At 44.0% G+C, this 26,940-nt stretch overlaps 1 protein-coding gene across 2 annotated transcripts in view; it reads right to left on the bottom strand.

The window, feature by feature from the left end:
* Srgap1 (SLIT-ROBO Rho GTPase activating protein 1) overlaps positions 1-26,940 on the bottom strand; it is a 273,611-nt gene that overhangs the window by 119,093 nt on the left and 127,578 nt on the right. For both annotated transcript variants that reach the window (XM_038314549.1, XM_038314550.1), the window contains exon 3: positions 22,767-22,929. In XM_038314549.1, the coding sequence (XP_038170477.1) occupies positions 22,767-22,929 (163 nt within the window). The remainder of the gene's footprint in view (positions 1-22,766; positions 22,930-26,940) is intronic.

The following is a 26,940-nucleotide window of genomic DNA, read 5'->3' as shown; positions in this document are numbered from 1 at the left end:
GGAGAGATGTTCCTCACGAACACCAGACCTAGAGGAGGCCGGGGGCACGGGCCTGAGAACTTCACCTTTCACCTCAGCACAGCTGTGCCAACAGTCACTCCCTACGTCTCCTTTTGTTTCTTGTTCCGGTTTACTTTCCCCTCTTGCACATGTCCTGTGTTCTGTAGACCGCTCAGGTTTTAGGACGGCTGTCTATGTTTCCCCACTAATATACTCTAAGGCATTCTTCACTGTCTCTTCAACACACCAAAATAAACTCCCTCTCTTCATCCTACGTCTTCCCTTCTCTCTCGTCCTCATCCCTGACTCCTCTTACTTTGTACTTGTAACCACCCATAGCATTAATCTCTAGAAATCTGTGGTCCCTACCAATAGCCCAACTTCCCCATCCAGATACTTTATCTCCCTGAAATTAAAAGTTGTTTCTCAGAGAAGATCTAATACTTCTCCTATCCTTGCTGGTCCTACTTTCTTCCCAATCCCATTCTTAGTAATGGAAACCCGGCTGTGCTCCACACCTTCCTTGGCTATCGTTTAAATAGGTACTGAAATTTAGGGGTCTCTGCTGCTAACTGGCAAGAATAGAATGTACGCAGTGATGATACCCAGCAGCTTGAGATGCTCTGCAGCTAACATTCTACTCAGGGAATAATAGAATTCACCAGGGACCCTGAGCCCTGAACTGAGGAATTATTTTCAGAACTATATACGTCACTCTATTAAACTAAATATTATTTGAAAGCTATGAATACTCACTCTCTATCTATATATATATATACACACATATATATGTGTATATATGAATGTATAAATCTCAACTCAGTAATATATGAAATACACACACACACACACACACACACACACACACACACACACACAACATCTCCAGAAACTATCAACTCTACAGCGCTATGAGGGTGCTAGGTTGGCCATAATGGAACATGCCTTTAATCTTAGCACTCTAGAAGCAAGAAGCAGTTGGGTTGAGGCTAGGCTGGTTTACATAATGAGTTCCAGGCTAGCCTAGGCTACATATTGAGACTCTATCTCAAAAGAGAGTGCGTTAGTTGAAATCTCTGGCAGAAAACTCAAAACAATGATTGTAAGTGTGACTATGGGCAAATCAACTGAATAAAATAAACAATTTAACATGTCCAGCAAAATGGCAGGATACAAAATTAGCATCCAAAAATCAGCAGCTTTCTGAGACAAATACACTGATAAAGAAGTCAAGGCAGCAGTCCCATTCACAATGGACTCAAAATAACACCACCAACTAACTAAACACATCGGTTAAAACAAACCTAATCAAGAGCTTCTGAAATATCTCTTTAGTTAAAGCTTTAACACTTAAGGAAGACACCAGAAGAACGAAATACCTCATGTGGTCATGAATTAACAAGACCAATACTGTGAAAATGGCTTTGTACCAAAAGCAACTTGCTAATTAAGTGCAACCCCAGACAAAATACAATCAGAATTCCTCAAAGAAATAGAAACAAACCAACGAAAAACAATCTTAAACTTTATGTGGGAGCATAACAGACCCAAATAGCCAAAGCAGTTCTGGGTAAAAGGAATATTGTGGAACTTATCACCATCCCTGACTATACTGCACACCCATCACATTCAAAACAATGCCCTAATGACAAAAAAAAACCAGACATGTAGATTAATGGATTAGAACAGAGGGCCCAGATAAAAGGCCACACATCCAAAGTTTTACATATATATATAATATATATACACACATATATATACAAATGTATATATATATATGAGAAAAAACTCATTGGGGAAAAGTTGCAGGAAAAGTGTGGGTCTAATGTAGATGAATGAAACTAGGTCTTATCTCTCCCCTGCACCAGACTCAACTCTAGATGAATCAAGGACCACAAGTAGAGAAAAGAAACTCTGAAACTGCCAGAGAAAATGTGGGGAATACATTCTATGATACAGGCATAGGTAAGAATGTTTTGAATAGGGTTCCAATCTTCAATAAATAAGTCTGATGATCATCAAATGGAGTTTCATGAAATTAAAAGGCTTTTCTACAGGAAATGAAAGTAATGTCAAGTAAAGAGACAGCCTACGGAACGAGGACAAACCTCTGCCATCTGCATATCCAACAGAGGATTAATATCTAGAATATACAAAGAACTAAAAAACTAAGCATCAAGGAAAAAAAAACCACTAATTTAAAAATGGGCCACACAGTCAAACAACAAAAGAAGAATACCAACAAACGAACCATAGAAAAACAATAAGCAAAAAAGTTTTCTACTTCAATCACCATCAGAGAAATGCAAATTAAAACTATGTTCAGATTCCGTATGACCCAGTCAGAAAGATGATCACCAAGAAAAACAAACAATGACAAATGCTTCCAAGGACACAGGGAAAGGGGGTGTTTATATGCTGTTGGTGACATACCCACTCTGCAAAAGTGTGGAGGCACCTCACTCCATCTCTATCCCTTCTGGGAATAGACCCAAAGGATTCCACACATGCAGGGCAAAAGGGGGAAAAGTCTTCAACCATATTACCCAGCAATGAACACTGACCTTCCAGGTAAGACGTGTCCACAATGGCAATAGTGGCACGGCGGTTAGGGGCCACCCAGCTACCTTCTGGTTGCCCCTGTGGCACTGCAGGAAGAATACGCGTCTGGACCCATTAACCTCACTGTCTCAGTTTCACTTCCATTTCTGAGATAAAACACCTTGGCCCAAAGCAACATACAGGAAAAGGGGGTATATTTCAGCTTAAAATGTCAGGTTACACCATCCTTATATGGGAAAGCCAAGTCGCAAGCTTCGAACAGCTAGTCAGAGTCATATCCATAAATATGAGCAAAGAAAGGCACGCATGTATGCTGCCTGATTGCTAGTTCATGCCCAGCCCTATTTCTCTGTTTTTATCCAGTTCAGGACCCTCTGCTTAGGGCAAGTGTAGCCGGCAGAGGACTATGTTTTTCCATGTCAGTTAACTAAAGACAATGCCGGACAGACACACCTATAGGACAACACGATGTAGATACCCCCTCACTAAGTTTGTCTTCCCAAGTGATTCTAGGCTGTGTGTTGTTAGCAAAACTAACCTGGTCTCAGTGTAACTTTTTGAGTGATTGTCTTAGACTCTGTTCTATTTCTGTGAAGAGATACCATGATCAAGGTAACTTTAATAAACAAAAGCATTTAACTGGGGGCTTGTTTACAGTTTCAGAGGTCAGTTCATTATCATCATGATGGGGAATATGGTGGCACAGAGGGTACTGGAGAAGTAGCTGAAGAAGAGCTTTATATCCTGATCTGCAGGCTAGCAGAAAGAGAAAGAAACTGGGACTGGCTTGGGCTTTTCAAACCTCAAAGCCCGCCCCAGTGACACACTTCCTTCAACAAGCCCACACCTCCTAATCCTTCTAATCTTTTTCAGTTCTACTTCCTGGTGTCTAAGCATTCAAATATGTGAGCTTGTGAGGGGCAGGTTTATTCAATCCACCACACAAATGTACCCTGATTTATATATTTTTGATTTTTCAAATGTTGATGACATGAATGCACTTTTCTTTGTTGTTGCTGTTGTTGTTTTTCAAGACAGGGCTTTTCTATAGCTTTGGAGCCTGTCCTGGAACTAGCTCTAGCAGACCAGGCTGGCCTCCCAAGTGCTGGGATTAAAGTCATGCACCACCATCACCTGGCACGAATGCACTATTCATTAAACAATGATCACTTTATAAAGTCTATCCAGCTCCCCTAAGAAGAAACAAAACCTTTAAACAATGAGGACACCACCATGACCACATTTACAAGTATTAAATAATTGTGCAGGAAAAGGGACTTCATCTAAAATTGCATGTCGTTGGTGAGCTGGGCACTCTCTTCTATGGATTTAAGGCTGAGGAGGGTGTACCGCAGAAGGCTACAAGTCCTTCAATCTCTTGATTCTGCTCTCTGCCCCACAGGGCCCTTTAGTCTAGAAAGAGCAGAGGCAAAAGCGAGAAAACACAAGGGCTCTCTGTGAATTCACCCTGAACTTGCATCATGAGAGGCAGATCCAGCCACAAGTATAAAACACAATAAAAATTTGTTTCTACATCTCTACTTCGCAGCTGTCTAACTATATTTAAGATATAAAGATTAAAACTAACATATGGCATACTATGTGCCTATTTTATTCACACATACCAATGTGTCTATGTGTGTGCTAAGTAAATAAAGACAACGTGGACCAGAGGTAGGTGTGGATATGAATAGGTTATAGGTCTGTTTTATCCATTTTGAGTCATTGGGCCATGAAATCTAAATAATTTCTAAATGGCATTATCAAGTGATAATTAAGCTCTGATGGTGACTCTTTTTAGATTTTATAGATTTCTAAGTTCCAATCATGACTTTGCTCTGTTCTCGGAAAGGTGTTCTCCTCCCAAAGAGAAATGGGCTCATCACAGATGCTGGGCTTTACTAGACAGGCCATGTTTCCTTCTTCCTGGTCCCTGCCTCCTCTTCCATTTTGTCTTTTCTCTCTCCAGCATGTACTTTTGTGGGCTGCTGTAACTGCTCAAAGGAACTCACTAAGACACCAATGGAGACAAGAAAACAACTTACATTGTTATAACTTTCAAACCCTCTCAGGCTACATTCTCTCAAAGTTTGGGTGATTCAATAGTTCATTAATAAAGACACGGAAATGATATGAAATTCATATACTATTGAAATACAGATAGGTTTTAAAATCAGGCCCACTGGCCATAATGACGCATGCCTTTAATCAGAAGGCAGAAGCAGGTGTATCTCTTTGAACTCAAGGCAAGGATGCTCTATATATTGAGTTCCAGGACAGCCAGAGCTACATAGGGAGACCCTGTCTCAAGAAGGCTAATAAGAATAAACTCAGGCCTGTGAGCCAGGTTTTTAACACAATAAATGCTTTAGGATTGAAGAAATAGGACAACTTTTCATACTGGATTTATTTACTGAAAATGGTAATAAATTGGAAATACTTTTTCTGTGTCACTAATTAAATAACCAATTAAGTGCAAACTCTCTGTGGCCATACACATAAACCTACTCAATTAAAGGCAGGACAATTTAAGGAAGCAGAGGCAGGAGGATCTCTGTGAGTTTGAGGACAGCCTGATCTACACAGAGAGTTACAGGCCAGCCAGAGTTCCACAGTGAGACCTCGTTTCAAAAAAAAGAAGAAAAAACAGAATGAATTAGTAATACTTTAGTTCAGTGCACAGTATAACCAAATAAACCACAAGTGTATTTTCTAATTAGTTTTTAACACACTGAACTTCGTGCAAAAAGTTAGCAACAGCTTTATTAATAACTTATGTCCATGTGTTTACTTCAGAATAAGAACCCAGGTATTTACTTATTGGGAGAGCCAGGGCTTTCTCTCCTGTCCAAAGCTCACATCTGCCGCACAGCTGGCTCAGGAGCAGTCTATGGTAAAGCACACGGTGCAGGATGCTCATCAACCTCCTGCATTGCGGCGAGAATGCACGGGCCATCCACTAAAATACACCAGTGAGCTGGTTTGTTCATCTTAAAGCAAAGGGCAGAGAATCTTGGAGACATGGACACAAACTCAATCATTCAAACTCAGCCACTCTTCCCAGTACTTTAATGAGTGTAACGCAGGTGGCAAGCAGAGAAAAGAGGCCACACCACCTAGCGTGAGAGGCAAGCAAACCAGCTTCATTCCAGTCTGACTTGTGTTAATTCAAACAATTAAAAAAATACCCATATTGCTTTGCAGCAAAGACACTTAATTTTCAGAATTCATCTTCAAAGATTCAACAGGTTTGGAAGCTTCCTTTAGAGCCATGGTTCTCAACCTGTGGGTCATGACCTGTGGGGGAGGGGGGCTACCTAAGACCATCTGCATAGCAAATATCTACATTATGATTCATTACAGCAGAAAATTACAGTTATGAAATAGCAACGGAAATAATCTTACTGTCAGGGAGGAACTGTACTAAAGGGTCACGGCATCGGGATGACTGAGAACCGCAGAGGTAGAGCAGCTCAGAACCACATGGTTGATGAGCCCACTAAGCTGATAGTCGATCTCAGGAAAGGCAAAGGAGGCACAGGAGAAGAATAAGAAATTCCTGTTACAACCCCTTTCACCAAGAACTGAACCACAAAATTCATCCCGAGAAATCAAAACAACAAAACACACCCCCAAACGAAAAAGCCAAACATCCACGGCTAGTAGGTCAATGCACACGGAAGGACAGCCTGCCTGGAAGAGCTCAAACCTTCCAGAGAGGCCCAGGGTCAGGACATTTGAGAACTGGGCTTCCTCGGAGCTGTTTCCTCATCATTGCAATGGAAACTATTACAGAGCCTGCCCCTATGTTTGCGCGTGGATTAGAGGAGCTGCCCGTTGTTTTGTGTGTGACAGATTGCTTGGCACACACCAAACATTCCATAATCGTTACCTCTTACTATCACTGTGATGTCTCATCAGCTCGGCGTGTCCTTATTTTATCTTAGGAAGCCACTTTCTGCTTTTCCAAATACTGCTTAAAATGGCCTTCTATTCATATCGTCTTTCAAATCAGAGTGTTTTTAGTCAATTCAATATAGAGCCAAATGTTTTGGAATACTACATTAAAGAGACTGAAGTCCATTCCAGAGCGCTGCAAGGCTGCAATGAAGCAGACTGTCGGAGAGAGATTTCAGACTGCATAATTGCTAGGTCTGCCTTGGGAGAAAGGGAAAATCGGTCTCCACCTACAGTCCACCGTGTGTTCCCAACTCCTTGTATAGAGAGTTCTGCTGCTGTCTATGGGGGGCAGGCTTCAAATGCCTGGAGACAGCTATTATCATGCCCTAGTTAAGACTCCCTTCCTCTGGTGCTTACAGTTCCCAATGGCTCTGTTCCTTACATAGCATGATTTGAAGAAGCCAGAGTGAGTTCTCCTTGTTCCCTCCCCCCCCCCCCCGAACAACTGTGTATTGTGTTTGCAGCTCCCTGTACCACACTTGCATTGAGTTTCCCAGGGTGGAGGCTAAGACACCAAAAGAATCTGGAGCTACACATCTGCATCGGCCCTGTCTTGTGGGATGGGGCCCCATCTGCAGCTGTATGATCAATAAAGGCCAAGCGTCTTGAAATAATGGCTCAAGTCTCACAGCCTGTTCCTACTTGGGTAAAGAGCAGTCAGCTAAAGTAGTGGAAATTTTAAGAAAATCAGATTTGAATGGATGACTGATCAGCAAAATTTAAAGCACTAACAGGTCTTTAAAACAATGGAAGTCCAGACAGCTCACTCTTAGTTGATAAGGACAAGGACTTTCTGAAGGATGGACCTATGCCCCGGTCACAATTCACATGACAGGGTAAACTTCAACCCCAGATTCCTAAGTTATCACAGCTTCCTCCTGAGTTCCCCAAGGCAAGCTAGTTCCCATTTCAATTACTGTCAACACTGCATTCAAACATTAGAGCAGTTTATAGCTCACAACTCTGGGGTTTTGTTTTTGTTTTACATTTGTATTTATTTTATACCCAAACACCCACAGCACAGCCTGTGGGCAGAAGTCGGAGGGCAACTGGTGATGGCAGTTTCTTCTCTTCTGCCATGTATATTCTGGGTCTCCATCCAACCATCAGGGGATTCTAGCTCTCCGACTCCAATCATCAGGGTGGGTGACTGCCTTTACTAGCTGAGTTATCTCACTAGCCTGTATCTGATTTTGGTTTTAATAATTTTGCTTTTCGATTTTATCACTCATTTTATGTGTATGAGTGTTTGTCTGCATGTATGTGTGTGTGTGCCATGCGTGTGCGTGGTGTCTACAGATGTGTGAAGAAGGCAGTGGATCCCTTGGAACTGGCGTTATGAATAGTTGTGACCCACCACACAGGAGCTGGGAACCAATAACAGGTTCTCTTGCAAGAGCACCAAGTGCTCTTAACAGTGGGACCATCTCTCCAGCCTGTTTTATTATTTTAGTTTTAATCTTTTTATTGCTGTGTGTGTGTGTGTATGTGCTATGAATGTGTGAATGTATGGTGCTACACTGTTAATCCCAGCCAGATGTGTGACATCTGGTCCAGGCAGAGGAGGCTTAGAGCATCTTTAAGCTCCTTTAGTTAGGGTTACTGTTGCTATGATAAAACTCTCACCGGAAGCATTTGGAGAGGACAGGGTTTGTTTTGGCTTACACTTCCACATCCATTATCAAAGGAAGTCAGGGCAGGTACCTGAAGGCAGGAAGTGTTGCAGAGGCCACAGAGGGGTGCTGCTTATTGGCTTGCTCAGCCTGCTTTCTTATGGTATCCAGGACTACCCTCTCCAGTGTGGCACTGCCCAGGGTGTTGTGCCCTTCCATCTCAGTTACCGATCAAGAAAATGTCCAAAGACTTATCCATAGGCCAATCTGGTGGTGCATTTTCTCAGTTGAGGTCCCCTCGTCCCAGATGACTCCAGCTTGTGTCAGCCACCAAAATAATTGACTACTTGGGGCCACAAGAGAACCTTCTTCCGTCATTTTTGCCTGAGTTCACTTCCTGAATATATATAAGGGTTGGTCATCAGTCTCTGGTCTTATTCTTGCTGGTCTCTGTATAGAAGAATGTTTTTACCCAATTTTTCAATAAACTTCATCAAATTTAAGAGCTTGATGATTTCATCCTGTATTCCCATGGGCTGAGGTCTTATCTTTAAGAACAGTTACCAATTTATAATTTAATTCTTATATCTGTGTTTCTTTCTGGTGTTAGGCTCCAAGCTCTTGCAGGGTACCAAGCTAAGAATCCGTTCCTTGCTTTTGTGACCTCAGCATTCACTACCAGGCCTATCACCAAGAAGGCAATTGACAGATGTTGGTTGAATCAAGAATGAAATGAGGGGCTGGAGAGATGGCTCAGAGGTTAAGAGCATTGCCTGCTCTTCCAAAGGTTCTGAGTTCCATTCCCAGCAACCACATGGTGGCTCACAACCATCTGTAATGGAGTCAGGTGCCCTCTTCTGGTCTGCAGGCACACACACAGAATACATAATTGTATACATAATAAATAAATATTAAAAAAAAAGAATGAAATGAAACTTCTATTATATTTTGGGAAAACCAGTGATCTTGATAAAGTTAGATTTCAGGAAAAAATGAAAAGCGGGTAGAATTTCCAGTGGCGTTTTCATGGTTGTAACTGTTTAGCGGAATCAGTATACTTTCTTAAAAAATAAAAGATTTCTTTTTTCTTTTGTGAACTCTGAGAAGAAACACTGAGGTTACAGATGGCGCTGTATGTCCAGCTTCGCCTGACTTCTGGGGATCTGAGAACAGGCGTCCACACACGCATAGCAAGTGCCCTACCCTCTAAGTCATCTTCTTGACCCACCTATGACTTTTTAAAAATGAAATTGATTAGGTTTTGATCTTTTATAGGTAGCAAAACCCAAACAAACTAAAAATAATCTTCTAAAATGCCTTTTTAAATGCGAACCGAGGGATCAGACACTTTTCAAACCCATCTCCCGCTTGTTAAGTTTATAAACTCCATGATTATAAAGCAAACCTAACCAGAAAAATTCTTTAAATACCTGTTTGGGAGGGATGAAGCCTCAGTGTAGATCAATATTTCTCATCTGGGGCCAATTTTGCCTGCGGAAACATCTGGCAATGACTGGAGGCATCTCTGGCTGTCCGTGCTGGGAGGTACTGCCCACACTGAGTGGAGAGAGCATCCCGCAGTCCAAGCTGCTGTTCCTCAAAAGGCATGGCTTGTATTTCACTGCATGCTTACAACACTTTTTCTTGTCTCTAGTTTTCAGGCTATGTATACTCAGACTTGGGTTTCTTTGGGCTTATCTAGTCTGGATTCATTAAGCGTGGATGCATAGGTTGCGTCATTTGCTAACTTTGGGATATTTCCTTGTAATTATCCTCAAACATTTATTCCTGTATCACACTTTTTCTCCCCTCTTTCAGAAATTCTGATGATGCAAACATTGGAAACACTGTGCAAATGGTCCCCATGGCTTGTTCAGTCTTCTTCCTTGCTGTTCAGATTAGGTCATTTTTGTTAATTTAAATTTCCCCAGTGTGCCCTCGGTAAGCTCCGCTCTGCTACAAAGCCTGTCTGTTGAGTTTTAAAGTTTGGTTACTAAATTTTTTTAGTTAAAAAATTTCCCAATGGGGTTCAGCAGTTAAAAGTACCTTGGTGCAATGCCCAACAGCCTAAATTCAACCCTGAAGCCCATGGTGGAGGGAAAAACTGGCTCTTATGACCTCCACACACACTCTGACATAGGTGTTCCTCCCTCAATCTCTTCCCTATACATAAAAATAATATTTAAAAAATAGCTTCCAATGATTATGATTTATGTTTTCTATTTACTTGTTTGATCTTACTTCTAGAATGTTGTTCTAATAGCTGCTGTGGAAATCTTAGGTAGCCCAAGCATCCATGCTAGCTCAGCATGGCTGTCTCTTTTGTTTTTTCCTTCATGCCTTCCTGGCTTTCATGATCTCTTCTAGGTTGAATGATTTTTTGTATTGTATTCCAGATATTTTCAATATTATGTCTCTGGGCCTCCTTACTTAAATTAACTCTAAACTTTAGTATTTCTGTTTTATCAGAAATCCAGCTGCTTAGACTAGGGTTACAAATTCTGGCCAGCCTTGTATAAGTTGTGGTTCCCATGTTAATTCTGTTTCCAGCACCTTTGTGCTGCTATTTAAATCTTCCATCATACTTAATACACAGTGACCACTCAGGATCCTGGCATGATCCCAATACTTAGATCAGTCCTCAAGCCTTTGTGGGTACACTGTTAAAGATCAGATCTGTTGTGTGCGGGGGGGGGGGTGTCTAGGAAATCTGTCATTGCAATCTCCATGACTCTTTGGTTCTCTAGGTTCCCCCTTCTGGTCCTCTATCTAGAGAACCAGGAGTCTATTCTATTTTTCTGTTCCATCTCTTTCTATTTCTTCCTCACATACTGAATGTCTGAGACCACAATCAGTGTTTGCTAACCCATAGGTAACCAGTGCTCCCGGGGAGGGTAGTTTCTCTCTTCAAAAAAACCTTCAGAGGGTTGTAGTCCCTATGGCAAGATGTTTGAATACTCAGGGGTAAGGAACAGCAAAGAAAACTTGAATAGCAAATGTCAGAATTACATAGTTCTCTCCCCTTTCTGGTCTTTGAATCATAGCCCAAAGCCTCTTCTCCAGGTCTGCGTGTTCATATCTGCTGTCTGCTTCCAGGTTCCTCGCTGTCAGGCATCTGGACTGGGAGATACTGAGGGGAAAACAGGGGAAACACTGCCGATCTGACAGAATTTTAAAGTCTGGTCTTTCATTTACCCTCCTACTAGTTAGTCTTCAGATTGCCGCTGCAGGCACTGTGTTTACGTCTGACGGACTCACTTAGTGGGAACGACATGGTGGACTATGCTGACTCGGTTTACTTAGAGCCTGTATTTACCTTTTGATCCTATCTTTCCTTTTTGGTGAGCATGGGTATCCACCTATCATTTAGCTTTCGCTGTGTAACAAAGCACATTTCCCTTAGCTCGTGATTCTTCGAGTCAGCTAGGAGATCGCTCTGTGATAGGCTGGCGGGGCTGCATTCTCTCATGTCTGTGGTGCACTGGCAGCTGGATGAGGTAAGATGCTCTAATTCATACGTCTAGGAACTGGCTAGCTGTCACTTAGGATGTCTGTCTCCTTTCATGTGGGCTCACTCACATGAAGGATAACTAGGACTTGTTTCCAGGCTGGTCTCAGGGATCCAGACGGCATCAGGAGAGGGCTAGATCCAGGGATGAAGGAACTTCCAGGATCCTGCCTGTCTCACATCCACAGGTGTCCCAAGTCACACAACCTGAAGTCAGTGTGGCTGAGGCTTGCTGACAGCAGATGCCAGACAGACCATTACTGGGTTAGTTCTGTGTACGTGTCACAACCAATTGTGTATTCAAGAGAGTATGGTACACATTTAAGGTGGTTACTCCACTGTTTTTTCAAGAAACATCTTCATTGTATAGAAAATGGTAGGATCGTCACTTGCCTTCAGTTGCCTTCTGGAAACTTTGCTCCGTTGCCTTTTGACATTTAATATCATGCTCAAGACCCAATCTGTTCTTTTGGGGAATAAGGATGTGTTTGTGTGCTTGTAGAATTCAGTCAAGCCTGAAAGGACCACTAAGGTAAATTAGAAACACTTTTAAATAGAAAATACTTCTACTTATAAAATACATATACTCCTTCTATTCCCAGGTTTGTTTTATTTTTAGTTCTCAGTTTCCCCAGGGGGTTGTTTATAGCATCTTCTCTACTTTCTGCAAATTCTGTGCTCCCAACAGACATCTCAGCACTTGGAAACACAGCCACAGACACAGAGGACCTGGACCTGAGAACCTTACAACACCCTGATCCCTTCCTCAAAATGGGACTGTCTGCAGCCACACCAACTGTGACATCTGCTCTCCTAAGAGTCCCTTGCCAAAGACCAATCCTCCTGTCAGTCCTTTGATCCTTTTTGATCAAGTTATACCTGTTTTTTCTCCATGCCCAGCCTCTGGAGTGTCTCCTCTCCCTAAACCCTAGTGTGTGAGTTAAATGTGTGTGTGCGTGTGTCTGTGTGTGCGTGTGCTCAAGTGCTCATGAAGGTCAAGGATCAACCTTGGAGGCTTCCTCAGGAGCTGGTCACCTTGTTTTCTGAGACAGAATTTCTCACAGGCTGGGAGCTCATCCAGAAGGTTAGGCTGGTTAGTCAATGGGTCCCAGGGTTGTACCATGTCCATCTCCCCAACACCGGACAAGCATGGCACCCAGCATTTTCACATGGGTTCTGAGGGAATCAAATTCAAGTTCTCAAGCTTGCGTGGGAAGGGCTTTACCAAACAAGCTATCTTCTCGCCCATTTTTCCCGTTTTTCTGTGATGCCTTCTGCTCACTCTTTTTAACTACTTATGTTTAAAAACAAACAACAAACGAAGACTTGATGGTGTCCAAGGCAAGAAACTAACACATGTGCTTGAAAGCAAAACCTTTCCTGGTCCCATATTCTTCCTTAAAAACCCACACACTTCCACCATGATTCTCTCTTCACAAGTGAACTTCTAGAAAAGACTCTATATATTTCATGAGATACCTTGCTACAGTGGTCCATGAAAGAACAGACAGCCTGTTCCAGCGACATTCCAGCAATGAGGCCCACGAGTCTTCTTACTTGACCCTTGCCTCTGAAGGGGACTATTTCCCAGGACCACCTATGACTTCTTTCTCTGGGGAAGTAGTTCACATGGGACTGTTTAGATCTGGCCCTGTAAATACTGCATTGCGCTAATATGCTCCAAGCTTTATGGCATATGGATGCCATTCATTGCTTGTCTCTAATCAGATGTAAGTTTTTAATCTATTATTTTACTCGCTCATGAAAGATCTGCTGAGCACCTAGCATGTGACAGTCACTGTGAACAACATAAAAAAAAAATCTGTCCCTGCCGGGCGGTGGTGACACACACCTTTAATCCCAGCACTCGGGAGGCAGAGGCAGGCGGATCTCTGTGAGTTCGAGGCCAGCCTGGTCTACAAGAGCTAGTTCCAGGACAGGCTCTAAAAAAGCTGCAAAGAAACCCTGTCTCGAAAAACCAAAAAAAAAAAAAAAAAAAATCTGTCCCTTGGGAGCTTATATGCAAAAAGCACAGACACCAACAAGCATATATGGACTGTGTCAGAAAGGGACTAAGCCCATCCACCCCTCTCTCTCTCTCTCTCTCTCTCTCTCTCTCTCTCTCTCCCTCTCCCTCCTCTCTCTGTCTCTATAGATAGATGAGAGAGAGAGCTATGAAAAGGAACTTGGGGTGCACACTTTCACTCTGAGAGGAAGGAGTCTGTGGAAGGGTCTGACAGAGGAATAATGGCAGCCACTTGAAACCGAAAGGATCACTCTGGTTCCGTTTATTCTTCTGCTTTGTCATTTATCCTGACTGTTCGGGAGGTCGGGCATTATTAAAGCCTCCATCCAGCTGCTTTCTTATTCACAGACCTTATTTTATTCTTCACCCTAACATTGGAAATTCAAAGTACACATTTTAACAGGACCTGGAGCATCAGCCAGGTCCTGACCAGTATCTGGGGACAAACTCTTTATTGTATATATTGCTTTCCCCTTCTTTAGACATCAGCCATTGGTACAATCTGGACCATGTTGTTTCTCTTAAGGTTTCAGTTTATAAAATAATTATAATTATTTATATTGGGCATCTCCTTTATACAGAATATTTAAGTACACAATCCAAAATTCACAGAGAGGCAAACAGAAGAAGATAAAACTAACTTAAGAGAAACTCCAACAAGTTTTCAAGTGTTTCTTGGCAACCATTCTCAAGGTAATTAATTACTGGTTCAACTACTGACGCTTGAGCGTTGGCACCAAAGTAACATACCATACCATATGGACAAAACTTTCAACATTGCTGACATCAGTTGGCTTTTTTTTCATTATGTAATGCATTTTCAGCAAAATATGCATGGATCACATGCTTAACTCGCTCTAAGACTTTGATAAAGCTTCAGAGCAGATGGCAAATTGCTCATCTGTAGCTGCTCACAGGCTTACCCTCCAGCCAGGTGAAACAGATGTCTCTTGTTGCTAAGCAACAAAGCGACTCTAGGACTCTAAGAAAAACCACAACCAGCTATTGTCATTCATAGAGCCTTCACAAGGGCCAGCCACCGTGGTATGCAATTCACAAAAACCAACTGAAACTACTGTACAAAAAAAAATACTTCAGAAAATTCTGCCATTATAAGAACAACAGTTCAGCTTTATATTTCTAGAAGAACAAGCTACCCATAAGGTTGCTAAGGCTCAAGAGAACCAACAAGTAGTGGCAGCTTGGGCTTTTCTTACTTATTTATCCAGGCTATATCAATAATTAATCTGTCCTTTGAGGTCACCAAAGTACCATTTAATTCTTCTGCTACAGTGCACTAAAATGCCTTGGAAAAATTCTTGTTATATTATTTACGAATGTTGCATAAGCATATTAACTCACATCCGGTAGCTCTCTGCTAATAAAAAACAAAACAAAAAAAAAAAAGCCAAAACCAGTCCATTGACTTTTCTGGGAACCTATTACTGGATGTCACAGCCATGATCATCATCACTCTGGGGTAAGTCACAGCCATGACCAGCATCACTTCAGAAACTCAAAAGGTTTAGACCGGCGTCCAAGTTTTGAAAGTCTGAGGCCACCCTTGACCTGGCAAGTCTTTTCAGTTACACAACGCAAGTTAAATGTCACTGGTACATAGAGATACAAATGTCCAGTTACAGGAAAAAGCCTGGAGTCAGGCAAACAGTGCTCCACACCATGAGGGCATCAAATACCCTATTCTGAGGGGCCGCTTCCAGATATGAGAAATGCTAATGTTTTACATGAAAAGGGCAGGTGGCCAAGTAACATGGTATCTCTATTTAAAAAGTCTGTAGTATACAAATAAACGTAACACAAATATATGATTGTGGAATATTTACAAACATATAGCATAAAATGTTTGTATATTACACATATAAATATCCATATCATTATTGAAGAAAGAATGCAAGACATTAATTGATTGTGTATACCTGGGTAATTGAACAATACTTTCAGTATTTCCTATATTTCTACAAGGAATATGCATTTTTATACTTAAAAAGAAATAAGACTATGCATATATAGGTTGGCAGTTTTCAGCATCTCCAAATATAGGTTTTTAAAGAAATATTTATGCACGCATGTGATGTGTGGATGTCATCACATACGAGCCATAGTGTGCGCATGGAAGTCAGAGGGCCAGCCTGTGGGAGTCAGTTCTCAGTCCACCATGAGGGTTCTGGGAACTGAACTCAGTTTCATCAGGCTTGGCCTCAAGCACCTTTATTTGCTGAGCCTTCCTACTGGCCCCTCATAGACTTCTCAGGGTCAGAGACTTAGAGACTGGCAGTAGACTAGTGGTTTGTATGTAAATTAGCTTCAGCCAAAGCATCTGTCTGGAGAGTGACTTACTTTAAATGCTCTCCTTATCAGCATGCCTTTATCCCATGAAATAACTCTGTACTTCATACCGGAGCATAGAAATAGATAATGTTTCTTTTTGATAAAAGCAAATTGAAAGACTATGGATCTTAGTAGTAATTGCCCCTTCCTGCCAGACTAAGCAACACAATCATTGGTCAGCAAAGTGGGCTAATTTATCTCAGGTACTTGAATTTGGATGACCAGCAGACTCTGTCTCCATCCACAGATAGCTTTCTTTGGGTTTTCATTTTTTTTCTTTTTCTTTTTCTTTTTTTTTTTTTTTTTTTTTTTGGTTTTTCGAGACAGGGTTTCTCTGCAGCTTTTTTTTAGAGCCTGTCCTGTAACTAGCTCTTGTAGACCAGGCTGGCCTCAAACTCACAGACATCCGCCTGCCTCTGCCTCCCGAGTGCTGGGATTAAAGGCATGCGCCACCACCGCCCGGCTTCTTTGGGTTTTCAAAAGAGAATTTTCATTACATCGGTTCTCTGACTATTTCACGAACATTCTGGTTGCTCTTGCCGCCCACCTTCTACCCCCTCCCCGATTCCTCTCCTCACCTACAGTCTCCCTTTCCCATTTATGTCTTTTTGTTTGGTGACCCACTGAGCTTACCAAGCTCCACCTGCTTGAGCATGGGTTTGGAACCGCCTTTGGAACCTGGTGGGCTCCAACTAAAGACAATGATTTCTCCTCCCCAAGAATTCTCCATTAGCCTCTGTTCAGTAGGGAGTGATAGAGGTCACACAATAATAGCACACTGTAATGGCATTTCATTTGTATTTTAATAAGTAAAGCTTGCCTAAAAACAGGAAAGTAAAACAGCCATACTGGGCAGCCTAACAGACCAGGTAGCAATGACACACACCTTTAATCCTAGTAGCCGCAATGACACATACCCAGTAGCCGCACTAGTTGCCATAGAAACCATGTGGCGGTGGTGTGTGCCCTTAATCCCAGAACTAGAGAGAATTATAAAATGGGAGCAGACAGCTCTCAGGCAGTCTCATTCTGAGATTCCTGGAGGCAGGATCGCCATTTCAGACTGAGGTTGAGGTAAGAGCCAGTGACTGGCTGCTTTGCTTTTCTGGTCTTCAGGTTGAACCCCAACATTGGTCTCTGAGTTTCTATTAATCATGTTTCAGCATATAATAAATAAATTTCTCCTCAGTTGTGGAGTTCTGACTTAGGTGACAGAACCAGGCATTAATTCTCTCCTGTGGAGCAGGCCTCAGGTCCACGGAGAGCTCGTGGTTGCCATGTAACAGCCATGCCGATGATGCACCAGTGGGTACGCCTTGCTTGGCAGGGTGCTCGGTTCACAGCTAATTAAGGTTCTTTATGGTTTTTCTCAACCACTAACCTGTATAATACCTTCAGGCTCTAAGAAAGCCAGTCAGTAGGGAGGAAGTTTCCAGTTCAGTTTGAAACTGAGTTCTCTGGGTACTCTGATGAAGGTCCTTGGCAACAGGGTCTTACCAACTGATTCCAGTCGGCAACTGGGAAGAAGAGCAATAGCATATATTGTTTTGTGGAGACTGGGGGCTTCTCTGACCAGCCAGTCGCTTCTAAGGAGGATCCCACATGAGGGCTTTGACACTGAGACTTATGTAATTTCCTCCTTGCCCCTCCAATTCCTTCCACAACCTTCCCATTGCATCTCCTTCCCAACTCCATGTTCTCTTTCTTCTTTAAAACAACCCAATGAGTCCAGTTGGCCCCTCATGTGCAGGGCTGTGTAGCACCAGCCATGGTGCATGAGCAGCCTACCAGGCGCCATATTCTTGAAGAAAAAATGGATTCTTCTTCCCCCAGCAACTATCAACATTCAACAGCTCCTCAGCTCAGGGGCCCCTCCCTGCCACCTGCGGTAGAGCTCTCCACTGGCTTGGTCTCACATGGGTCTTAACGCAGGCAGCCACAGCGTCAGTGCCTTCCTGGGCACAATGGCTTTGTCACATACACAAGTCACTTTTCACAGCGGTCTTCCTCAACCTCTAGCTCTTAAAATATCTCTGTTCTCCGTCCGATTATGTTCCCCGAGCCTTGGGAGAGGTTGGTGGTGAAACAGATGCTCCAGTTAGACCTGAATACTCCAGCACTGATTAATTATCCTCTGTATCTTGACCAGTTGTGAGTCTCTCTCTATTGGCCATCCGCTGCAAAAGGAAGCTTCTCCGTTGAGGACTGGGAGCTGCACTTATGACAGTAACCCTTGGGTTCTAGGATTAGGGCTATCCAGACGTGCAGGCATTGCCTTTTTACTCTTTTGAACTTTTATTCTTAAATTAGTTTACACAGCAGTAGGTTTCTCATATAATTGTGGGGTTTGGCTAACCCTCTCCTAGTGCATCTTCCTCTTCCTCACTCCCACCCCCATGCCTCCTGAACCCCACCCCCAGCCTTCCTCCCTAAGGTATCCCCCAGTCCACTGGCCCTCTCCTAGATTCTGCAAGCACTGCAAATTAAATCCACAAATCGAAAGATTCAAAACTGGGACACACACATGAGAGACAGCACATGTATGGTATTTGTCTTTCTGTGCCTGGGTCACCTCACGGAATAAAGTTGTTTCCCCCAGCTTCATCCATGTATTTGCAGATTTCATTTTTCTTTGCAGATGGAAAACTTCTGTTGTCCCACATTTTTATTATTCGTTCATCAGCTGATGGACACCCAGGCTGATTCCGTTCCCCAGCATTGTGAACGGAGCAGCAATGGCTAAGGGTGACCAAGTGCCTCTGTGTTAGCATGTGGAGACCTTCACTCTTTTAGTCTCTGCTCAGAGGTGATATAGATTTTTGCAAGAAAAGGAATGCAGCCCAAACCAGTGCCCTAATCTCAATGTGTCTGACCCTTCACATAAAGTAACAAGACCAGTTATTGCCCCTCCCCTCGAGAAACCTAAGGAAGTCTATAGTAGCCACAATCTGTCTCACGCCTCTGAGCAAAGGCAAAAGTGTATAGAAAGCATGGCTCTTCAGCTTGAGCACATCCTTCCACCCCAAAATGTGGCTCATAGTGTCTGTCCATTAAGAGTAAGAGGATTGGAGAGCTGGTGCACAGGGCTTGGCCCCCTTCAACATTAGCAAGGGGCAACTCACAGAAATCACATCATTGTTATTGATAAAAGAAAGAAAAATAAATTATGCTTGTACAATTAAGTGAAACAGAGACAGATACAACTATATTAATAATTTGAAAACAGTTCATGAATAAACCACAGCTTTTAAGGTACACAGGGATGATTTAAGACAGTCAAATGCGGCCACTTTATAGCTCCCTCTGAACTACACATGTCTATGAACCGCTCTGAAATTGGCGAGTAAGATCTTGTGAGCAGGCGTTTACACAAATGGTTCCTGCAATGTGGCCCGTGACGGTGACTATTGACATGGGCCACATTTTCACATGCAGCGTGTGAGCCGTGTACCTGCTGTCGGGAGCAGCAAACCAGAAGCAGGACACCCGCAGGACACCCTCTTTCAGAGGCATAGTGGAAAGGAAGAACATCTCTGGACCCTAGGAGATGGGGCTAGCGCAGGAGGAGGCACATCACCAGCCCTTGTTGGAGTGGGAAGAGTGAGGTTTGATACTGAAACAAACCCTTGTGTACTTGGTTGAGGAAATGAAGAAATCAATGAAGGCCCAAAGATAAGACTCCCTGTGAAATGGTTGTTGGGGGTCTGAGCGGCGTATTTGCTGGCTTGGCATCCTCTTGGTTATTCACTAACTGCCGAAATTTAAAGGCAAACACTTTAATTTAGCTATAAGCGACAATGACATGGGTGGATTTTGGAGTTTGGTGATAAGACTGCTTAGTTGGTTTACAAATACTCCAAGTCCATCCAGCTGCTAATAATGTCAAAGCCATGATTTCCACTCAAAACCCCCTTTCCCTCACATCCTGAGCTGTATCACTATTGGTTAATTCCATAAAGGATTCAATCTTAAGTTCAATATTTTAATAACAGCATTCATTTTATTTTTAAACAAAACCAAAACCCCCAAAAAACAAACAAAAAGCCACCTCGGCGTTTTGTAATGCTGAGAAAGTAGGTGATTTGTGTTGGGACACACGCAGTTAGGCTCTGAGTTAGACCTTGGCGACTTTGTGTTGGGCCACACGCAGCTAGGCTCTGAGCTGGACCCGCCTGTGAGTTGGCTGACAGAGTTCCTCAGTAGACATTATTCCTATGGTTGTAATGACTAACCCTTTCTGCTCATCAGCCATGATTAACAGCGAGAAGGCTGTTCGAGATGAACAGAACACTCCCACTAAACAACCAGGTTAGCAGGAATCCGCCGCACACACAGTGATAAGCCTCAGTATCTAAATAAGTAGTGAAGTCTAGTAGCTAATAAGTAGGCATGCGTCTATCTCCTGTGCACTTCCCAGAGTCCTCCTCACAAACTAGGAATTCTTTCCCCCAGCGACTGGGAATATTGGCCGTGGGCTGTTGAGACTCACAGCTGATCGCTTCCTGGGAACCGCTCTCGAGAGAACTCCCCTCCGTTAAAAAAACTGCCTTTCCCTAGAGCCCTCCAAGTTCAAGGGATCCAAACCTAAAGCCCAGGGTTCCTGCCTGGATATATGACAACTCCAGAGATTCTCCCAGGCTCAGACTCACATGGCTTCAGCCTCTCCCTTTGCCCAACCTTGTTTGTTCATTCTCTGGAAGAGGAGGCAGACTTTGAACGATCTCCCAAGATCCCAAAACAAGGAAGCAGAAGAACTGGTGTTCTCACCCAGACAAATGTGACTGTCAGTCCTAGTTACAGTTAGTTTCATCAGACCCTGGACCTTGTCATACGAGGTCCTCCTTTGGCCGTCTTTGCCAGCCTCTAGCACATCACTCATTCTTGTCTTAGCAACCCAGGCCAGCCCCACAGAACTCTGGACCTTCTGCTACACACATGTCCCTGCAGACCCTTGCCTTGTCTTGCCTCATGAAAGCCTCCCCTTCATTTCCAGAGCTGCTTCTTTCAGTTTTTTATGTCCCCTAGTGAAGGTCCCTATTCCATGCTCCTACAGTGAGCTCTGTAGTCTCTTTAGCTTGGAGATGCTTAATTTATTCTAATGAGCTCCTTGCAAGCAGGGGCAGTCTCTTAACTAAGTTTTGCCAGTCACACAGCTTACATATGTTTTGTTCAATGGATGGATAAATAAATGAGGAGCTGCTTATGTAGGTCCTGGCTGAACCCCTGCCAATGCCCCATGCCGAGGAAGTATCTTTGAGTAGCATCCAAATGTGGAATCGTTACAACCTTTCTCCATCATGGCAGCCTGACCGGAACATCTGGATGCCACTGCAGATGCTCAGGGATCCCACCAAACTGTATGCGGTCTCCACAGATGGCGCTCACAGAGGGGCAGGAAGAGTCCATCACTTCCCTAGCTCAGTGGGAACTGATATGTATTTTTAAGCTCTCTTATTTAAAATGTGAAGATATTTCTCTATCTACCTAGTCTTAGTCCCAACATAGAGAGCTCTTTGTTGGAAACACCCCCCCTCCCCCATTTGACACAGCACACAATGACTTAGAACTTGCTGAATTCCCATTTCTAGGTCAGAAATCAAATCGAATGTGGCTGCATCAAGCACAGCTGGTGTGCACGACCCTGCACCTGTGTTGCGAGTGGTCCCTTTGAAACACATGCATCGCGAATCGACAGGGTGCACCTCCTTCTCTGAAGCTAAAACATTACTTACTAAAGAAGGGTCTGGGCATAAATCTAGGCAAGGAACACTATTAACACCAAGCAGAAAGGTTTGCGGAGTCTCGTGCTCTCAACATAGAAACTGAAAGCTGGGCAAGGAGCTGCATGTGCCCTTTGCACAGGAAATGCTCCAATTTTGTTATTGTCCTCAACAAAAATGTCCAAACAACAAAAATATTCGCTGAGAGCTGACTGAAGCTAATGATGGCACGAAGGTTTAACAGCTCAGGTTTTTCCCCCTCCCCTTTGTTTCTCGGTTTTCTGTAAATGGCGTCAGGAAGGAGGAAACTCTTTAACACATTAGAAACCGAACTTTCTGGGCCCTGTAGAGTTTTTTCCACTCCACTCTCATAGCCTCTGCGGCAGGGAGCATGAAGACAAGGCAGTAACACTTTCCTGTGGGGACACACATGTGATATGCTTTATCTGGCCACGTGTGAGCTGAAGCAGAGCCCAAAGCCCTCCTCTCTAAGTGTGGCCCTTTTCCATGCGTGGAGGTCAGTTCTAAGGACAGAGATAAATAAGATTTTTATTACTTTGATTAAGTGTATGTGTGTGTGTTTGTGTATGAGTATGGATATCTGAATGCATGTGCCCAGGCAGGGCAGAAGCATCTGGTCTCCCTGGATCTCAGCTGCCCAACCTGGATACTGGGAACCAAATGCACGTCCTCTGTAAGAGCAGTGTGAACTCTTAACTGCTGAGCCGTCTCTGCATTCTCCTGCAGGCACCCACCCCCAAAATACTTCTGTTCATGTTGCTCAGGTTTTAAATATTCATTAATTTACTGATATACATAAGTATATCCAGCAGATAATATTGTATGCATTATACATATGCACACACATGTACACATATCATACACACGCACCATGCACAAACACATACTATAAACACACACCCTCAGGGTTAACTGTCTAATCTGTGTCTTTAGAATATCCACGCCATTCATTCTTTCCAGGCACCTTCCCCTAAGAGGCTGCAGGAAAGGTGGTTATCCAACGCTACCTTTTTAAACATCCGGGTGGAATCCTCGCTTATCTGCATGAACCGCATGATGACGTTGTTCAGATAGATGTCGCTCAGGGTGGCGTGGTCTTTGCTTTCTCTCCTCACTTGGTTCAGGAGCAAATACCAGCAGTTCACCGGAGACAACAGGTTCTGATCTTTCCTGAGGGGTAAAGGAAGACAGAATCGCCATCATTTCAAAGTGGCCTGGGTCGATCAAAAGAGGTCCCCCCTGCAGGCGGAGGAGCCACGGCAGGACAGGTGCTGTGATCCTTCTGTCTGCTCTGAGCATTCTGAGATCAGGACATGCCACGGCCTGCAGGAATCCTGCAACTTACCAGGCCTGGAAAGAAAACTTGGAGCAAAAGCCTGGGTACAACCTCCTGCCCCTGACCAGGGCCCCAGGTGCCAGGCCTAGACAGTGCTTGGGCAGCCCCCAGGTTTCGCAGCCCACTAAAGAAAGCACTCATATTTACACGAGGATCTATTGGCCACTGTCTCACACACAGACTGGTCTGCCCCAGCTCACAAAGTCTCCTTTGAGTGTTCGGCCTACTGCTGGAAAAGAAATTTGGCTAAGCAATGCTTTCCACGGAACACGAACTTGAGGTTATTTATTAATCCCTGGATGTATAACCCTCCAGCCTCCAGCAAGCATTCCTGGGGAATCTGAGGGCTCATGAACAGAACCTGAAAGTTTGCTGGCTCATGGCATGTCACATGTCCTGTTGAAACTTACTGAGCCAGCTCAGATTCATAAATGTTCCTGGTTTATTTTAGATAATAAAACTAAGTGAACCGCAAAGCATACAAAATTAAGCATAATACGTATATATTCGAAGAAAAACTCCATCCCAACACAGTAAGCAACCAACATATCATTCCTTAAAATAAATTAGATGTCCTCTCCCTTCTTGACCCTGCGACATGTGGTGGACGAGGGAGCTGACCTTCCCCCTAAGCAGCTGCAGCACTCGGGAAAGTGGGCCCTGTACCCTGCCTGGGCAGCACAGCCGAGCTGGCCCTATTGACAGGGGTACAGGTGAACTGCCTCGAGAAAGTGGGTGGGAGACTGACCCTGCCCCTCATCTGCCGTATGGTGGTGTGAGCGGAAGAGAGATGCCTCTCACCACTACCTGTGGTGGATGGGAGAGCTGCCCCTGCCCCTCACCAGCTGCAGCACTCAGGAGAGTGACCTCTGCCACCCAGCTGGACAACACAGTAGAGCTGGCCCTGAGGGTCCAGGCGTGGGAGAGCTGACCCTGAGGGCGCGAAAGAAGGAGAACTAATCCCACTCCTTGCTCATCGTGGCTAGGGGTAAACTAGCTGGGGCCATGCTGGAGACCTCACCCGGGGGGTGAGACAGTGGCAGGGGTGGGGGAGGGGTGGGAAGAACTGGTGGGCCAACCAACCCTGCAACTATCCAGGCCCAGAACCAGGATATGAGCTGGCCAACCCCAAATCCACCCATCTATGATCTATGGGAGCAGATTAAGGGGCCCGTTCTGCAGACACAAAGCTGCAGGATCTTCATGACACAGGGCAAGATGAGGATAACCAAGAGGGGTCCCAGTGAGGGCCCAGCTTCAATAGTGTGGCAGAAACAAGGGCCCTGAAGCGGATCGGCGACTCTTCGCAGTGAACACTTGAAGTGACGATACATGAACCAAAGGATGTGCCGTGTGACTCACTCTGCCATACTATGGTTTCCATGTCAAGATGTTTGCCTTCTTTTTCCTCTTAAATTTTGTTTTATTTTGGGGGTGGGGTTGCAAGGGCAAAGGGCAGATATAAAGGGATAGAAAATAAGGGGGGATCAAGATGCATGATGAGAAAGACACAGAGAATAAAGAGAAAGTTAAAAAATTCAGAAGTACAATTTGTTACTGACTGTAAAAACTAACCACGAAATGGCAAAATGGCAGTGTTTCTCCTAACTCAGGCACAGAAGTGCCACGCTGTCTGATGAGGAGTTTTATTAGTTTTTCTTTTAAAGTTGCATGTGATATGACAGGGAAGGGATGGGGGGCAGGGAAGGGGAATACACATGCCATGGCAGAAACACAGAGGTCCAAGCCAACCTCCGATGTGTGACCTCGCCTTCCCAAGTATACTGGCCTTTACAGTTCTAAGGATTTTCTCATCTTCTCCCAGGAGTGCAGAGATGACAGATACACGTGTGCTAACATGTTTGGCTTCTACACAGGTTCTGGGATCATGGCAAGCACTCTACTCCCTGAGCCATCCTTCCAGTAAGATGTAATGTGTATTCCATGGCATGTGTATTCCCCTTCCCTGCCCCACATCCCTTCCCTTTCATATCACATGCAACTTTAATGTAATTTAATTTAATGTAATGTAATTCATGAACATGTATGACTGAACATTAAGTCAGGGGAAAAAAAGAAAGCCACGTTGTTCTACCATTAGGTTTCTTAGAGTCTGCATTTAATATTGCATTGAATCTAGGAAGCTGAGGAAGGAGGATCAAGAGTTTAAGGCCAGGCTAGGCTACATAGCAAGTTCAAGGATGCCTTATAAGGAGATCTCATCTTAAAAATAAAGAAAATATCCACTGTCCCTCCAAACACTTACATTGAGTTACAAGCTCTGTTTACAAGACAAAGAAAGAAAGAACAGAGGCAGAAATGGGTTCAGGAAGAAATCCCCATGCACACTGGGATGCTAGCTCTGACCTGGGACATCTTTTCTCATAGAACCATCAAGAAGGAATGGTGAGTTCATGGCAGGTAAGTGGAGCCTTTCTATTGAGCTCCTCTGTCTCGTCAGCCCCAAAAGCAGTGCCACTTGGTTCATTTGAACTACGCTCATCCTTTATCCTGAAGCAACTAATAATTTCCTTGAGAATATTTCATGTCTTTATATCCTCAGTACACATCCAGATGGAAGCACAAAGCAGTATTTTATGGATTGAATAAGAAACATATTATCATTGTCTTGTTATTAGTGCCAATCACAATATCGATAATAATAGAACAAAAATAGAAGCTATCGTTTACTGCACTGGGGACTTCAAGCCAGGTTTGGGGAGGTACAGGCGGGCAATCTCAGCAACATGGAAGGCTGAGGCAGGAGGATGACAAATTCAAGGCCAGCCTGGACAACTCAGGGAGACCCTGTCTCAAATCTGCATAAACGCTAACGAAAGGTTGTGGGTCGTACTCACTCTGGGCTCTCGCCGCTGCTCGCACACCCTGTCTGTGTGGCTGAGGGATAACTGCTAACGTCTCTGTACTTCATTTACTTTGTACAACTGGTAAAACAGCACAGCAGGTCTCATGGGGTTATTGTGAAGATGACGTGGGCTACTATCTACGTTTAAATGCTTGCTGTCGTGCCTTGGGCACAAGGTAAGTGCTGAGAATATAATGTTAGCTATTTTTGTCTCAGAGGCCGCTCTGATGGAGATCTGACAGTAACTCTACTTAATCCTTCCCACAGCCACTCGCTGTGTCCTGACCGTCATCAAGAGAACTAAAGCTCACCAAGGATTTGGTGAGGACCAAAGTAAGGGTCAGAGCGAGTCCTTGTGGGGGAGGCTGATCTGAGCCCTGCTGGTGGCATCTGCTGTAGAGCAATTCGAGGCTACGGACTAGTGGCATTAGTGATAGTGACCCCAAACTAAGCAAAGCCAGGCTCCGAGGTATAGTTTCAACCGGTACGTGCATGGCTGTGCTTAAAGACTCAGTGTCTGGAGAAAAGAGAAGGAGCGCTGTACACACATCCCCGAGCCAGCCACCAGTCACAGCGAGGACTCTGCCCTGTCTGTTACCGCCACTCATGGTCACGAGCCGTCATGCCTCCCTCCTGCCAGAGAAACCAAAGCTTGAGAATGTGTGTAGTGCCACAGTCACGCAGTAGCCTATTACAACCCAGGTCTGGCTGATGGTTAATGAAGCCAGCGTTTATGTTTCGGACCCATTTCCTCTCCAGCTCTACAATCAATAACCAATAATGCTCAAGCTAAAGGCAATTTGAAGATTCATGTACAAATATTTATTACATTTATTTATTTGGTGGGGCACAGGCTCATGAGGGTCAGAGGACAACTTTTAGTAGCTGATTCTCTTGCCACCAGTGAGTTCTGGCGAACTGAACCCAGGTCATCTGGCTTGGCCTCTACCCGCCATAAGCAGCCATCTTGCCAAACTGG

This window comes from Arvicola amphibius, chromosome 17 (assembly GCF_903992535.2).
Source record: "Arvicola amphibius chromosome 17, mArvAmp1.2, whole genome shotgun sequence".
Lineage (NCBI taxonomy): Eukaryota > Metazoa > Chordata > Mammalia > Rodentia > Cricetidae > Arvicola > Arvicola amphibius.
Note: the sequence above shows the minus strand (reverse complement) of the source record. Positions and strands in the feature narration are given on the sequence as shown.